The 18431-nt window shown below is 42.9% G+C and overlaps 1 protein-coding gene across 1 annotated transcript in view; it reads right to left on the reverse strand.

Moving 5' to 3' along the window:
* Positions 1-949: 949 nt before the first annotated feature.
* LOC135570235 (uncharacterized) overlaps positions 950-18431 on the reverse strand; it is a 52069-nt gene continuing 34587 nt past the window's right edge. The window contains exons 4-6 of the mRNA XM_065016345.1: positions 8770-8867; positions 8462-8639; positions 950-1234 (exon numbers count right to left, since the gene is read on the reverse strand). Coding sequence (XP_064872417.1) covers positions 1227-1234; positions 8462-8639; positions 8770-8867 — 284 coding nt within the window. The 3' untranslated portion in view covers positions 950-1226. The remainder of the gene's footprint in view (positions 1235-8461; positions 8640-8769; positions 8868-18431) is intronic.

Genomic DNA, 18431 nt, shown 5'->3' on the forward strand with positions numbered 1-18431 from the left:
TGGTTCTAAATATATAACTTCCATAGCTGTATGATACAGAATGTGACCTACACACTTCCTTAAACATAAAATAACTAAAGAAGTAATTTTGTGTGGAAGTCCAAAACTAGTTTTTACGTTGCAGATACAAAGCACATCAGTAACATCTCCCCGTTGTTGAAAGGGTTCGACACATTGCTGTTTAATTGGACCAATTTCTTATTTAGACATTCACAGATTTTCAACATTTTGATTATCGCTGATGTCATATTTTGGGTAAATGTTCCTAAAACTGATAGTAACAACAAAAAACTAAAATATAAACGCAACATGTAAAGTGTTGGATGGTTCATGAGCTGAACAAAAAAGATTGCAGAATTTTTTACATCCCTACACACACACACACACACACACACACGCCTAATAATAATCGGAATAATAATAATCCTAACATTATGACTGATATTATTCTTTGCGAATTCAAGATAATCCATCCACCTGACAGGTGATTTGGATTATCAACTGTCCTCCATGTTCTAGAACTTCCATGTAAACTGAGCTGAATTGCAAAACTCTCTCCTGTGCTATAGCTTTCTTCATTACTGAAAGAGATCATGATACCTCACTTCTAAAAGGCTATCTATACAACTGTCCTCCATGTTTTAGAACGTCCGTCTTGCTTATTACACAGGTGCACCTTGTGCTGGGGATAATAAAAGGCTACTCGAAAATGTGCAGTTTGTTCCCACAACAATGCCACAGATCTCTGAGGGAGCGGGCAATTGGCATGCTGACTGCAGGAATGTCCACTGGAGCTGTTACGGAATTTAATGTACAGTACCAGTCAAAAGTTTGGACTCACCTACTCATTCAAGGGTTTTTCTTTATTTTTACTATTTTCTACATTGTAGAATAATAAAGACATCAAAATTATTAAAAAACACATGGAATCATGTAGTAACCACAAGTGTTAAATCAAAATATATATTTTATTCTTCAAAAGTTGCCACCCTTGCTTTCTCTCAAACAGCTTCACCTGGAATCCTTTTCCAACAGTCTTGTAGGCATTCCCACATATGCTGAGAACTTGTAGGCCGCTTTCCCTTCACCTCTGCGATCCAACTCATCCCAAACCATCTTGATTTGGTTGAGGTCGGGGGATTGTGTAGGCCAGGTCATCTGATGCAGCACTCCATCACTCTCCTTCTTGGTAAAATAGCTCTTACACAGCCTGGAGGTGTGTTGGGTCATTGTCCTGTTGAAAATCAAATGACAGTGGGACTAAGCCCAAACCAGATGGGATGGCATATAGCTGTAGAATGCTGTGGAAGCCATGCTGGTTAAGTGTGACTTTGATTTATTTATTCATGACATTGTCAACAGCAAAGCACCCGCACACCATCACATCTCCTCCTCCATGCTTCACGGTGGGAACCACACATGCGGAGATAATCTGTTCATCTACTCCTCGTCTCACAAAGACATGACGCTCGGATCCAAAAATCTCAAATTTGGACTCATCAGACCCAAGGACAGATATCCACCGGTCTAATGTCCATTGCTCGTGTTTCTTGGCCCAAGCAAGTCTCTTCTTCTTATTGGTGTGCTTGAGTAGTGGTTCATCTACCCTCGTCACAAAGACATGACGCCGGATCCAAAAATCTCAAATTTGGACTCATCAGACCCAAGGACAGATATCCAGTCTAATGTCACATTGCTCGGGTTTCTGGGCCCAAGCAAGTCTCTTTCTTCCTATTGGTGTGCTTGAGTAGTGGTTTTGCAGCAATTCGACCATGAAGGCCTGATTCACACAGTCTCCTCTGAACAGTTGATATTGAGATGTGTCTGTTCATGCAACTCTGTGAAGCATTTATTTGGGCAGCCATTTCTGAGGCTGGTAACTCTAATGAACTTATCCTCTGCAGCAGAAGTAACTCTGGGTCTCAAAATGCAAATTAATTACTTAAAAATCATTCAATGTGATTTTCTGGATTTTTGTTTTAGATCCCGTCTCTCATGGTTGAAGCCTGCTATAGACCACCCTCTGCCCCCAGCTGTGCTCTGGACACCATATGTGAACTGATTGCCCCCCATCTATCTTCGAGCTCGTGCTGCTAGGCGACCTAAACTGGAACATGCTTAACACCCCAGCCATCCTACAATCTAAACGTGATGCCCTCAATCTCACACAAATTATCAATGAACCTCCCCAAAGCCTTAAACACGGGCACCCTCATAGATATCATCCTAACCAACTTGCCCTCTAAATACACCTCTGCTGTTATCAACCAAGATCTCAGCGATCACTGCCTCATTGCCTGCATCCGTAATGGGTCAGCGGTCAAACGACCTCCACTCATCACTGTCAAACGCTCCCTGAAACACTTCAGCGAGCAGGCCTTTCTAATCGACCTGGCCGGGGTATCCTGGAAGGATATTGATCTCATCCCGTCAGTAGAGGATGCCTGGGTATTTTTTTTAAAATGCCTTCCTAACCATCTTAAATAAGCATGCCCCGTTCAAGAAATGTAGAACCAGGAACAGATATAGCCCTTGGTTCTCCCCAGACCTGACTGCCCTTAACCAACACAAAAACATCCTATGGAGTTCTGCATTAGCATCGAACAGCCCCCGTGATATGCAGCTGTTCAGGGAAGCTAGAAACCATTATACACAGGCAGTTAGAAAAGCCAAGGTTAGCTTTTTCAAGCAGAAATTTGCTTCCTGCAACACTAACTCAAAAAAGTTCTGGAACACTGTAAAGTCCATGGAGAATAAGAACACCTCCTCCCTGCTGCCCACTGCACTGAAGATAGGAAACACTGTCACCACTGATAAATCCACCATAATTGAGAATTTCAATAAGCATTTTTCTATGGCTGGCCATGCTTTCCACCTGGCTACTCCTACCCCGGTCAACAGCACTGCATCCCCCACAGCAACTCGCCCAAGCCTTCCCCATTTCTCTTTCTCCCAAATCCAGTCAGCTGATGTTCTGACAGAGTGGCAAAATCTGGACCCCTACAAATCAACCCAGGCTAGACAATCTGGACCCTTTCTTTCTAAAATTATCTGCCGAAATTGTTGCCACCCCTATTACTAGCCTGTTCAACCTCTCTTTCGTGTCGTCTGAGATTCCCAAAGATTGGAAAGCAGCTGCGGTCATCCCCCTCTTCAAAGGGGGGGACACTCTTGACCCAAACTGCTACAGACCTATATCGATCCTACCTTGCCTTTCTAAGGTCCATCCATTACCGACCATTTAGAATCTCACCATACCTTCTCTGCTATACAATCTGGTTTCAGAGCTGGTCATGGGTGCACCTCAGCCACGCTCAAGATCCTAAACGATATCTTAACCGCCATCGATAAGAAACATTACTGTGCAGCCGTATTCATTGATCTGGACAAGGCTTTCAACTCTGTCAATCACCACATCCTCATCGGCAGACTCAACAGCCTTGGTTTCTCAAATGATTGCCTCGCCTGGTTCACCAACTACTTCTCTGATAGAGTTCAGTGTGTCAAATCGGAGGGTCTGCTGTCCGGACCTCTGGCAGTCTTTATGGGGGTGCCACAGGGTTCAATTGTTGGACCGACTCTCTTCTCTGTATACATCAATGATGTCGCTCTTGCTGCTGGTGAGTCTCTGATCCACCTCTACACAGACAACACCATTCTGTATACTTCTGGCCCTTCTTTGGACACTGTGTTAACAACCCTCCAGGCAAGCTTCAATGCCATACAACTCTCCTTCCGTGGCCTCCAATTGCTCTTAAATACAAGTAAAACTAAATGCATGCTCTTCATCTACAAGACCCTGCTAGGTAAAGTCCCCCCTTATCTCAGCTCGCTGGTCACCATAGCATCACCCACCTGTAGCACGCACCTGTAGCACGCCCTCCAGCAGGTATATCTCTCTGGTCACCCCCAAAATCAATTCTTTCTTTGGCTGCCTCTCCTTCCAGTTCTCTGCTACCAATGACTGAAACTGGAAACACTTATCTCCCTCACTTGCTTTAAGCACCAACTGTCAGAGCAGCTCACAGATTACTGCACCTGTACATAGCCCACCTATAATTTAAACCCAAACAACTACCTCTTTCCCTACTGTATTTATTTTATTTATTTATTTATTTTGCTCCTTTGCACCCCATTATTTTTATTTCTACTTTGCACATTCTTCCACTGCAAATCTACCATTCCAGTGTTTTACTTGCTATATTGTATTTACTTTGCCACCATGGCCTTTTTTGCCTTTACCTCCCTTATCTCACCTCATTTGCTCACATCGTATATAGACTTGTTTATACTGTATTATTGACTGTATGTTTGTTTTACTCCATGTGTAACTCTGTCGTTGTATGTGTCGAACTGCTTTACTTTATCTTGGCCAGGTCGCAATTGTAAATGAGAACTTGTTCTCAACTTGCCTACCTGGTTAAATAAAGGTGAAATATATATATATTTTTTAAAGTGTATCCATGATAAAAACTTACCGACCTCTACATGCTTTGTAAGTAGGAAACACTGCCGATTTTGCAGGTTATCAAATACTTGTTCTCCCCACTGTATAGCCATATTATAAAGTATGAAAAGGCTTGTTCGTTCACGTGTCATGAATTCACTATGACATGATATTTGTATTACAACTTTTATTATGTAATAGATCATATGGGTTGAAAAGTGTTTTATTAGAAAAGTATGAAAATCAAATTAAATATTATTATTCACGTGCCGAATACAACCGGTGTAGACCTTAGTGAAATGCTTACTTACAAGCCCTTAACCAACAATGCAGTTAAGAAAAATACTTGTAAAGTACAAAAAAAGTCCCTCTGACACCGCCTGGTATAGAAGTCCTGAGTGGCAGGAAGCTTGGTCCTAGTGATGTACTGGGCCGTACGCACTGCCCTCTGTAGTGCCTTGCGGTCAGAGGCCGAGCAGTTGCCAAACCAGGCAGTGATGCAATCAGTCAGGATGCTCTCGATGGTGCAGCTGTAGAACATTTTGAGGATCTGAAGACCCATGACAAATCTTTTCAGTATCCTGAAGGGGAATAGGTTTTGTCGTGCCCTCTTCACGACTGTCTTGGTGTGCTTGGACCATGATAGTTTGTTGGTGATGCGGACACCAAGGAACTTGAAACTCTCAACCTGCTCAGCTACAGCTCTGTCAATGAGAATGGGGCGTGCTTGGTCCTCCTTTTCCTGTAGTCCACAATCATCTCCTTTATCTTGATCACATTGAGGGAATGGTTGCTGTCCTGGCACCACACGACCAGGTCTCTGACCTCCTCCCTGTAGGCTTTGTTGTTGTTGTCAGTGATCAGGCCTGATGACACTGTTCAATGATGGCGTTGGTGTCGTGTCTGGCCATGCAGTCATGAGTGAACAGGGAGTACAGGAGGGGGCTGAGCATGTTATGGCTAGGGATTCCGCTAGCGGAACGTTGACAACATCCGGTGAAATTGCAGAGTGCAAAGTATTTTTTAATTTATTTATTAGAAATATTTAACTTTCATGCATTCACAAGTGCAAATGTTAACTTCTTGTTAATCTAGCCACCGTGTCAGATTTCAAAAAGGATTTACGGCAAAAGCAAACCATGCGATTATCTGAGGACAGCACCCCATCAAACAAACACACGACAATCATATTTCAACCCACGACAATCATATTTCAACCCACCAGGCGCGACACAAACCTCAGAAATAACTATATAATTTGTGCCTTACCTTTGAAGAGCTTCTTCTGTTGGCACTCCAATGTCCCATAAACATCACAAATGGTCCTTTTCTTCGATTAATTCCGTCGTTATATCTCCAAAATGTCCATTTATTTGGCGCGTTTGATTTAAAAAAAAAACACTGGTTCCAACTCGCCCAGCATGACTACAAAATATCTAATACGATACCTGTAAATGCTGTCCAAACATTTGAAACAACTTTCCTAATCCAACTTTAGGTATTTTAAAACGTAAATAATCGAGAAAATTTAAGATGGGATAAACTGTGTTCAATACCGGATAAAAACAACGTGAAGCGCGTGACCTGGAGCGCGCATCAAAACATTAGAGAGCACTAGGCTGGACCCTGGTTCTGAATAGCCGAACTTCTTCATTTCTCTAAAGAAAAACATCAACCAATTTCTAAAGACTGTTGACATCTAGTGGAAGCAATAGGAACTGCAACCAAGTGCAACAGCAAAAGTGCCACACAAAACCATTTGAAAACAGAGTCACCTCAACAACAAAAAAGTCCTCCTGGATGGTTTGTCCTCGGGGTTTCACCTGCCAAATAAGTTATGATATACGCACAGACATTATTTTAACAGTTTTAAAAACTTTAGAGTGTTTTCTATCCAAACCTACCAATTATATGCATATCCTAGCTTCTGGGCAGGTAGCAGGTAGTTTACTTTGGGAACGCTTTTCTTCCGGACGTGAAAATACTGCCCCCTATCCCAAACAGGTTATAAGGAATGAAATTCCACAACTTGACTTCTAAAAAGGCACACATGTTAATTTAAACGAATTCCCGGTGATTACCTCATGATGCTACAGTCCTCCTTTAAGACTCCATAATGTTTCATCATTAGCTGTTACAGTCCTCCTTTAAGTCTCCATAATGTTTAGAATGTGTCTGGAAGCGCTACTCTATCTATTATATTCTCATCCTTTCGGTTTTAATAATATTTAAAAAATAATAATGTTATAATAGGTAATAACTAACTTTAATAACTAGGGTTAATACCTGCCTGGCGCACCAACAAAATATTTATTTAGCCCCCTCTAACAATACCGCTACAGAATTAGCATAGTAGGGACCATGTAACTTAACCTGTAGTGACACCCAGCCCGTGAACGGGACCGTTATCATCATCTGACACTAATTAGCATAACGCAACGGACATAAATCTTCATAGAAAATATTCCTATTCATGAAAATCACAAGTGAAATATATTGGAACACAGCTTAGCCTTTTGTTAATCACCCTGTCATCTCAGATTTTCAAAATATGCTTTACACCCAAAGCTAGACAAGCATCTGTGTAAGTTTATCATAGCCTAGCATAGCATTATGCCTTGCTAGCAGCAGGCAAACTTGTCACGGAAATCAGAAAAGCAATCAAATTAAATCGTTTACCTCTGATGAACTTCAAATGTTTTCACTCACGAGACTCCCAGGTAGACAGCCAAAGTTCATTTTTTCCCAAAAGATTATTTTTTTATAGGCGAAATAGCTCTGTTTGTTCTTCACGTTTGGCTGAGAAATCGCCCGGAAATTGCGGTCACAACTCCGAAAAGTATTCCAAATTAGCTCCACAGGGCACACACTTTCTAGTAGGCTTAAATTAAAGACAAGGAAAATAGGAATGGCAATATTGGCTGCTATTATCCTCAATTTTCCATCCACGTTGTCAGACACCAGTGACTTGTCATTGTTGATTTTATTTGCGCAAAATTTCATTGAAGATGCTCCAAAGATTTATCCTGTCATTCTTCATGTCATTTATCTTTGTTTCATAGTGTAGTTTCTTCTTTTTATTCATTTTAGTCACATGATTTCTCAATTTGCAATAGGTTTGCCAATCAGTTATTCAGCCAGACCTATATGGCATCTCTTTTGCCTACCTCTTCATCATACCATTTTTAAATTCCTCATCAATTCACATGGATGTAACAGTTTTTACAGTCATTTTCTTAATGGGTGCATGCTTATTAGTAACTGGGATAAGCAGTTTCAAATGTGTCAAGGGCAGCGTCTGGTTGCTCATCATTACACACCAAGGGCCAACAAATATTATTTACATCAATAACATAGGAATCACTACAAAAAAATGTATGACCTCTTATACACAATATTAGTCCCAGCCTTTGGAACAGTGGTTTTCCTAGACATGGCTACTATATTGTGATCACTACATCTGATGGATCTGGATGCTGCTTTAAAACCCATTTCTGCAGCATTAGTAAAGATATGATCAAACCATGTTGATGATTTCATTCCTCTACTGTTTGTCACTACCCTGGTAGGTTGATTGATAACCTGAACAAGGTTGCCGGCACAGGTTACAGTTTGAAGCTTTTGCATGAGTAGGCAGCCTGATCACAGCTTTTCTTCAGTACTAGTTAATTAATTACCAAAGTCTTGAGTTTAGTTTGCCTGTTCTACAGTCTTGTAAAGATAGGGGCGTTGACTGGGACAGGCAATGTAACATCCATAATGTTTTAAGGAAAAGTTTTTGTAAAACAAGCACCTTACATTGGATCATCTTGAAACTTTCTCTCCAAAGCTAACTTTCAAGGATTTATATGGTCAATTGGTTTCTCTCTTTTCATTGGCAGAATCCTTTTTCAGTGTTATGATATTCATAACATCCATATACACCAGTCTATCTTCCTGTCAACTAACAGAACTCTGCTGGTTGTCCTGGTAACAGATACCGGTGGGCAGATCAAACTAAACTACAGCACTTACTTTGATGTGTCAAATCTGATCCTTTCTTCTCTTCTCCTCCTCTCACAGTTCCACTCAGCCCCGTTGTTTTCCTGCAGTCCACCAGCAGCACAGACAACCTCTTCATACCCAGCAGTAAGGTGCTACCGGGAGAGGCACGACACAGGGACTCCGGGAGGGAGGAAGGGCTGGTGTTGTCCTGGTAACCATAAAGAGGGGACACAGACACATATCATTATGGATGCTGATGTCACTGTTGTCATAAAGTGCCTTACAGAAACCCAGCCCCCGATAGAGCAAGCTGTATGCTAGACCAGACCAAGCTGTACCATCTGGTGGTCTGATCTGGAGAGACTCTTCTCTGTCTCGTCAGCATCAGGATGTTGTTGAGGCTCCCCAGAGGATCCACGATAGTCATGTCTCTCTCCTGTTTGAACGAGAACATCAAACAGATGGTGAACTTATTACCATCATCAATTATTACTGTCTATTACAGTCATAGGGTCTTATCAGAGGCATTAATATCTCTAAATTAATTGGGTACCTTTTGTGTCCCTTTGATATTTTAAGTATAAATTATGCTCCATTATTAAATTTTGAAAGCCTGTTATATATAATTAAATCTCATTTAACAGTCCCAAAAATATATGTAGCAATGGCAGATTGACCCTTTAACAATTTATATAGTACTGAACATCATATTGAAGTGAAGAACTTCAGTAGAATGACCCTTAAAAACCACACATTAATTCAACAACTGCATAGTTTGTGCCCCTGTTTTTAAAACAGTACTCACTGCTGTTAATCTGATATTCTGTCTCCTCCTCTTTCACTCCCAAAACGTCTTCCTCCTTCACCTTTACTGAGATAGAACCTTTTAGAGAGGAAGAGGATGCTTTCTCTTCTTTCCCTATAACAGCCTCCTCTTCCTCCTTTTTAATTCTGAAAGGTTCTTTCTCTCCTTTCACTGTAATATCCTCCTCTTCGTCTTTCACGACAATGTCCAGAGCCAGAGCATCTTTCTCTCCTTTCACTGAAATATCATCTTCGTCTTTCACGACAATGTTCAGCGGCAGAGCATCTTTCTCTCCTTTCACTGTAATATCCTCCTCCTCTTCGTCTTTCACGACAATGTTCAGCGGCAGAGCTTCTTTCTCTCCTTTCACTGTAATATCCTCCTCTTCGTCTTTCACGACAATGTTCAGCGCCAGAGCTTCTTTCTCCGGACAGCAGACATCCTCTTCTTTAGCAGGGGATGAGTAGTTTAATGAGCTCATGGTCAGGGATGTTAGCTAGCTAGTTAGCATTAGCGAATAGCCTAGTGCTAGGCTCAGTATCAATCTTTAACACATTTGCAACTTGAACAAGCAAATTAGGTTCAAGTTAACGTCAACTGAAATATGTTTTATACACTGCGATTAGCTAATGTACATTAACATGGCCTAAAAGTTAATACTTTCAGTTTTACCTTGTCCAGCAAGCTACCGAGGTGGCTGAAATAGTATCCGTGTTGTTGTTCCTGAAGAAGCGTCCCGTCCAGTCCATTATACGTCACACAAGAAGCATCACCTGAAAGAGGCTCGTCGCCATCTGCTGACTGGAGTGGGTAACGCAGTTTGGAAACAATAGTTACTACACTTTTTGTATTGGAAAGAACGTCATAATTATTTAACAATAAGCTGATATATTTTCTCTTACGTCTTACAACTACTACTTTCCTGTACACAGACGTAAAAGCGTAATATGAATATGTAGATGATGCATAAATACTTCTATGAATAGATAGTGTGTTTATACACATTTTCTCTGTTCATTTTTCACAATCGTTTTTGTCTAGATGTGACCATACTCTTCCCTTAAAGCCATGCTCTATAAGATACAAATCACCCTGTAAACAACAGAGCAAATGCATCACATGGAAATAGCACTTGAATATCTGTCCTGCTATACACTGAGTATACAAAACATTAAGAACACCTGCTCCTTCCATGACATAGACTGACCAGGTGAATCCAGGTGAAAGCTATGATCCCTTACTGATGTCACTAGTTAAATCCACTTCAATCCGTGTAGATGAAGGGAGGAGGCCGGTTAAAGAAGGATTGTTAAGCCTTGAGACAAATGAGACATGGATTGTGTCTGAGTACCATTCAGAGGGTGAATTGGGAAGACTAAATATTTAAGTGCCTTTGAACGGGGTATGGTAGTAGGTTCCAGGCGCACCGATTTGTGATTTGTTTTTCAAACTCAACAGTTTCCCATGTGTACCAAGAATGGTCCACCACCGTAACAGTGGAGGTCAGTGCTGTTTAAGATGAGGGAGGACCATTTTGTTTTTCATGGGCATGTCCTTATGAAAGCATGATTTGACTGATGTCACTATTAAATCCATCAACGTCTACTACAGTCATGTTGGAGTCCTTATTTCTACTACAGCATGTTGGTGACATTCATATTCCATTCACCCTGTTCAACGTAACAGTACATAGGTCTATGGATACTATATTATACTCACATTTTCCCTATACCCATCATGAGGTAGCTACAACCTAGTCTATGAATGAAAGTTTACAATGTAGGTGCACACAGGTTGAGAGAAAATTTTAAGGTGACAGACAGTGACACATTCAATGTCACTCTCACCTACTGATCTAGAATGTAATCATTAGTCCAGCAGTTGCAAATGTGGAGTTGTTTAAAAACAAATTCAGGTATGTTTATCCCGTTTTGTTCCAGGGAAGAAATGTTTTTCAACAGAATCGTCGGAATGAATACACCCCTGATCATGTGTAAACACAGTTCACTTTCATTACAGCCACGTTGTATTCCTTCTCTCCTCCTCTCACCTTTTCCCTTCGCTTCTGGACTTCAATGCACAACACATCAGCTGTATGTGACCAGGTGAAAAAAACGTTTCAAAACCTGTAGGTTTGTATTGAAGTCTTATACAGGATGTACCCAAAAATGGGTTACCAAAGTCAGGTTTCAATTGAAGTCAAATTACTCAGAGGAGAAACAGAAACTCGCTGTTCAGGCTACAACATGGTGCTACCCTACAGAATGCTGCTGAGGCTACTGTAGACCTTCATGTTTTCATCAATTATTTGGTGACGTGATTATTTTTAATATAGTTTATAGCCTCTTCCTCCTCTGAGGAGCCTCCTTCCTCTGAGGAGCCTCCCCTTCCTCCTCTCAGAGCCTCCCCTCCTCCTCTCAGGAGCTTCCCCTTCCTCCTCTGAGGAGCCTCCCCTTTCTCCTCTGAGGAGCATCCCCTTCCTCCTCTCAGGAGCCTCCCCTTCCTCCTCTGAGGAGCCTCCACTGCACCCAAAGGAAGCATTGGAGTCAACATGGGCCAGCATCCCTGTGGAAAGCTTTCGACACCTTGTCGAGTCCATGCCCGATGAATTGAGGCTATTCTGAGGGAGAAAGGGGAGGGTCCAACTCCATATTAGGAAGGTTCGAAATGTTTGGTATAATCAGTGGGCCATTTAGCAGACACTCCAAAGCATCCAACTGGTACAAACAAGGATACCTTATACAGGGGTAGTCAGTATCACAGACACTTTTATCCAAAGGGATTTGCAGTCATGTGTACAAACACTTTAGGATGGGTGGTCCCAGGAATCAAACCCACTACCCTGGTTTAACAAGCACTATACTCCACCAACTGAGCTACAGGACCACAAGGAATGATCAAGGAATGACGCAGATATACACACACAGCCTGAGTTTCAGAAATATAATTGAATCAAAGACCGTAACATTGAAACTGACATACTTCATATTTAGTTACAATCAAATATTATTTGTCACATGCGCTGAATACAACAGGTGTAGATCTTAACGTGAAATGCTTACTGACAAGCCCTTAACCAACAACGTAGATAAGAAAAATAAGGGTTAAGAAAATATTCCCAAAATAAAACGTTTAAAAAAGTAACATGAGACAAAAAAAAACAATAACGAGACAAAATACAGGGGGTACCAGTACAGAGTTAATGTGGAGGCTATATACAGGGGGTACCAGTACAGAGTTAATGTGGAGGCTATATACAGGGGGTACCAGTACAGAGTCAATGTGGAGGCTATATACAGGGGTACCAGTACATAGTCAATGTGGAGGCTATATACAGGGGGTACCAGTACAGAGTCAATGTGGAACCTATATACAGGGGGTACCAGTACAGAGTCAATGTGGAGGCTATATACAGGGGGTACCAGTACAGAGTCAATGTGGAGGCTATATACAGGGGTTACCAGTACAGAGTCAATGTGGAGACTATATACAGGGGAGATACCAGTACAGAGTCAATGTGGAGACTATATACAGGGGTACCAGTACAGAGTCAATGTGGAGGCTATATACAGGGGGTACCAGTACAGAGTCAATGTGGAGGCTATATACAGGGGGTACCAGTACAGAGTCAATGTGGAGGCTATATACAGGGGGTACTAGTACAGAGTCAATGTGGAGAATATATACAGGGGGTACCAGTACAGAGTCAATGTGGAGGCTATATACAGGGGGTACCAGTACAGAGTCAATGTACTGAGGTACAGATCAGGAGCAGGTGTTGAAATAAAATACATACAGCTTTATACAGTTTGATTTAATGAGGCTTAATGACCAAAAGCACAATTCTATTTTTGTAAACATGAGACAAGTGTAAGAGCATATGCATGTTCTCTCATGAACTTTAAGTAGCCTTTATTTGATGTGATATAATTCTTTCGAGACAGGATTGTGTCACGGATCTGGGGAAGTGGACCAAAGCATTTCTGCAGCATTGAAGGTCCTAAAGAACACAGTGGCTGCCATCATTCTTAAATGGAAAGTTTGGAACCACCAAGACTTCATAGTGCTGGCCGCCCAGCCAAACTGAACAATTGGGGGAGAAGGGCCTTGTTCAGGGACGTTACTGAGAACCCGATGGTCACTCTGACAGAGCTCAAGAGTTCCTTTGTGGAGATGGGAGAACCTTCCAGAAGGACAACCATCTCTGCAGCACTCCACCAATTTGGCCTTTTTGGTAGAGTGGCCAGACGGAAGCCACTTCTCAGTAAAAGGCACATGAAAGACTCTCAGACCATGAGAAACAAGATTCTCTGATCTGATGAAACCAATATTAAACTCTTTGGCCTGAATGCCAAGCGTCAGGTCTGGAGGAAACCTGGCACCACCCCTACGGTGAATCGTGGTGATGGCAATATCATGGTGTTATTGGGGATATTTTTCAGTGGCAGGGACTGGGAGACTAGTCAGGATCGAGGGAAAGATGTACGGAGCAAAGTACAGAGAGATAATTGATGAAAACCTGCTCAAGAGCACTCAGGACCTCAGACTGGGGCAAAGGTTCACCTTCCCACAGGACAACGACCCTAAGCACACAGCGAAGACAACATAGAAGTGGCTTTGGGACAAGTCTCTGAATGTCCTTGAGTGGCCCAGCCAGAGCCCGGATTTGAACCTGATCGAACAACTCTGAAGAAATCCTGAAAATAGCTGCGCAGTGACACTCTCCATCCAAACTGACAGATCTTGAGAGGATCTGCAGAGAAGAATGGGAGAAACTCCACAAATACAGGGGTGCCAAGATTGTAGTGTCATACCCAAGGCGGCTTGAGGCTATAATCACTGCCAAAAGTGCTTCAACAAAGCACTGAGTTAAGGTTCTGAATACTTATTTAAATGTGATATTTCAGTTTTAATTTTAAAATGCATTTGCAAACATTTCTAAAATCCTGTTTTTGCTTCGTCATTATAGGGTGTTGTTGTGCAGATTCATGAGGAAAACCTCCCAATTGAATCAATTTCAGAATATTCCAGTAAATTCAGGAAGTAAACTGAAAATTCAAATTATCTTCTATGGTTTTCAATGAGGAAAATGTGGAATTTGGTTTACTTTCTGAATTGACTGGAATTTAAATGGATTTGACTCCAACCCTGGTTTTACTACAAATCTGTCAACGTCATCATTTAGTCAATCGATGTTATAATGCATAAAGCTCAGATGTGATTGTTCTCATTCAGAGTAAATTATTCTAATTGAATAAAACAGAATTAAACAAATCAAAGTATTATGCACCTGAATAACTTCAACAACCTGGTTGATTCTCTGCTCAACAACAACTGTGAACAATCTGGTTGATTCTCTGGTTGATTCTCTGCTCAACAACACTGACTGTGAATCAATCTGGTTGATTCTCTGGTTGATTCTCTGCTCAACAACACTGACTGTGAATCAATCTGGTTGATTCTCTGGTTGATTCTCTGCTCAACAACACTGACTGTGAATCAATCTGGTTGATTCTCTGGTTGATTCTCTGCTCAACAACACTGATCGCGTCAAACTTTGCTGTGTGTCCAGGCTGTCACTTCTGTCATCAGCTACCAACTGCTGCACCTTGTCCTTGTCCCTGGATGACGGCTTCCTGCTCAGTCTTCCATAGTGAGAACACTGATGGCTCAACATGGTTTTCTGAGAGACTGGATGAATGCTGAATGCTCCCTCTTCCATAGTGGGAACACTGCTGACTCAACATGGGCTTCCTGGTTATGAAAGAAAGTGTGATGGTCAATGGTAGCCACTCCCATTGTTTGAAGCAGTTGTAGTCTTTGTTGGCATGGATCGACCACTCCCCCACCTGACCACAGGACCAGAATTGCTGTCTGATCTTCATCACCGCCCTTGGAGTCTCTTCACTGATCTTCATTCCTACAGTTCAGAGTCTCTTCACTGCTTCCTCCACAGCCTTCACTGTCCCTGAGTCTCTTCACATCTGATCTTCATTCCTACAGCCTTCATCACCACCTGAGTCTCTTCACTGGATTCCCAGCCTTCATTCACTGTCTGATCTTCATTCCTACAGCCTTCATCACCGTCCCTGGAGTCTCTTCACTGTCTGATCTTCATTCCTACAGCCTTCATCACCGTCCCTGGAGTCTCTTCACTGTCTGATCTTCATTCCTACAGCCTTCATCACCGTCCCTGGAGTCTCTTCACTGTCTGATCTTCATTCCTACAGCCTTCATCACCATCCCTGGAGTCTATTCACCGAGTAAGTAAAGATAGTTTAAGAAACCTCTCCCATTCTACTTGTCTATTATCTTTGTTTAGAAATAGTCATTTGTGTGACCTAATGATTTTCCCTACAATTTATTTTAAGGATTTAGAAATATAGAAATGGTAGAATGAGGAATGTCAGAGTCTGGAATATAAATATATACAATTTGTTTAAAATGTATATGATGGTGTGTCTAGACATTATGGACCGTATATGAATATAAAAGGTGTGTACAGCAGTAGTTATATAGGATGAGCCTTGACTAGAATACAGGATGGAGTACTGGGAGCGGATGCGAGCTTCAACTGGAAGCCAGTGGAGAGAGCGGAGGAGCGGGGTGACGTGAGAGAACTTGGGAAGGTTGAACACCAGACGGGCTGCGGCGTTCTGGATGAGTTGTAGGGGTTTAATGGCACAGGCAGGAGCCCAGCCAACAGCGAGTTGCAGTAATCCAGACGGGAGATGACGAGTGCCTGGATTAGGACCTGCGCCGCTTCCTGTGTGAGGCAGGGTCGTACTCTGCGGATGTTGTAGAGCATGAACCTACAGGAACGGGCCACCGCCTTGATGTTAGTTGAGAACGACAGGGTGTTGTCCAGGATCACGCCAAGGTTCTTAGCGCTCTGGGAGGAGGACACAATGGAGTTGTCAACCGTGATGGCGAGATCATGGAACGGGCAGTCCTTCCCCGGGAGGAAGAGCAGCTCCGTCTTGCCGAGGTTCAGCTTGAGGTGGTGATCCGTCATCCACACTGATATGTCTGCCAGACATGCAGAGATGCGATTTCGCCACCTGGTCATCAGAAGGGGGAAAGGAGAAGATTAATTGTGTGTCGTCTGCATAGCAATGATAGGAGAGACCATGTGAGGTTATGACAGAGCCAAGTGACTTGGTGTATAGCGAGAATAGGAGAGGGCCTAGAACAGAGCCCTGGGGACACCAGTGGTGAGAGCACGTGGTGTGGAGACGGATTCTCGCCACGCCACCTGGTAGGAGCGACCTGTCAGGTAGGACGCAATCCAAGCGTTGGCCGCGCCGGGAGATGCCCAACTCGGAGAGGGTGGAGAGGAGGATCTGATGGTTCACAGTATCGAAGGCAGCCGATAGGTCTAGAAGGATGAGAGCAGAGGGAGAGAGTTAGCTTTAGCAGTGCGGAGCGCCTCCGTGATACAGAGAAGAGCAGTCTCAGTTGAATGACTAGTCTTGAAACCTGACTGATTTGGATCAAGAAGGTCATTCTGAGAGAGATAGCGGGAGAGCTGGCCAAGGACGGCACGTTCAAGAGTTTTGGAGAGAAAAGAAAGAAGGGATACTGGTCTGTAGTTGTTGACATCGGAGGGATCGAGTGTAGGTTTTTTCAGAAGGGGTGCAACTCTCGCTCTCTTGAAGACGGAAGGGGACGTAGCCAGCGGTCAGGGATGAGTTGATGAGCGAGGTGAGGTAAGGGAGAAGGTCTCCGGAAATGGTCTGGAGAAGAGAGGAGGGGATAGGGTCAAGCGGGCAGGTTGTTGGGCGGCAGGCCGTCACAAGACGCGAGATTTCATCTGGAGAGAGGGGGAGAAAGAGGTCAGAGCACAGGGTAGGGCAGTGTGAGCAGAACCAGCGGTGTCGTTTGACTTAGCAAACGAGGATCGGATGTCGTCGACCTTCTTTTCAAAATGGTTGACGAAGTCATCTGCAGAGAGGAGGAGGGGGAGGGGGAGGAGGATTCAGGAGGGAGGAGAAGGTTGCAAAGAGCTTCCTAGGGTTAGAGGCAGATGCTTGGAATTTAGAGTGGTAGAAAGTGGCTTTAGCAGCAGAGAGAGAAGAGGAAAATGTAGAGAGGAGGGAGTGAAAGGATGTCAGGTCCGTAGGGAGGCGAGTTTTCCTCCATTTCCGCTCGGCTGCCCGGAGCCCTGTTCTGTGAGCTCGCAATGAGTCGTCGAGCCACGGAGCGGGAGGGGAGGACCGAGCCGGCCTGGAGGATAGGGGACATAGAGAGTCAAAGGATGCAGAAAGGGAGGAGAGGAGGGTTGAGGAGGCAGAATCAGGAGATAGGTTGGAGAAGGTTTGAGCAGAGGGAAGAGATGATAGGATGGAAGAGGAGAGAGTAGCGGGGAGAGAGAGCGAAGGTTGGGACGGCGCGATACCATCCAGTAGGGGCAGTGTGGGAAGTGTTGGATGAGAGCGAGAGGGAGAAGGATACAAGGTAGTAGATGGCTAGTAACAGTGACTAAGTTCAGGGCAGGGTACTGGGCGGAGGCTGGCTAGAAGTGACTATTTGAACATTCATATTGGACAGCCTTACCTATAGAGTAGCACCACCACCCATCAGCCCATTCTCTTCTTGATGTCAAAGCTGCAGTGTATTGTTGCTATAGGAGTTTATGATTAATAATCCTATTTACTTCAAGACACACTAAGATGTCACCATACTATTCATTTAAAGCCCCTCTGTCAGATATAAATCATCAGAGTGGGAAACCAACTGACATGGAAACAATGGAGCAAATGTATCACTATCAGAGGGTGTATTATGACATCATATAGAACTACTCAGACATTCCAAATATCACTAGATTATCAGAGGGGTGAATTATGACATCATATAGAACTACTCCAGACATTCCAAATCAGGCTTCATCCACATCATGAAGGTGGATATTGATCCAACCATTTCAAAAGTAATGACCGGGCTGATGGAAACAGGATATGCCTGTACACTTTTATAAATGCCGACAGACTATTTGTTAAATCATTTGACAATTTGTTTGTATATTTGTGTCAGTAAAAATGTCTAAGTGAGAAATGGCTGTGGAAACTCCTTAATGATAACAACCACATCTTAGTTAACTTGGAGTCACATGATATGTTGTGTGGTCCTCCCACTATGAATTGAGAAACCATGTAGTTTATTAGGCTACAGATGAAATAAGTTATGAACTTC

The sequence above is a fragment of the Oncorhynchus nerka genome, unplaced genomic scaffold (assembly GCF_034236695.1).
Source record: "Oncorhynchus nerka isolate Pitt River unplaced genomic scaffold, Oner_Uvic_2.0 unplaced_scaffold_1018, whole genome shotgun sequence".
In the NCBI taxonomy this organism is placed as follows: Eukaryota; Metazoa; Chordata; class Actinopteri; order Salmoniformes; family Salmonidae; genus Oncorhynchus; species Oncorhynchus nerka.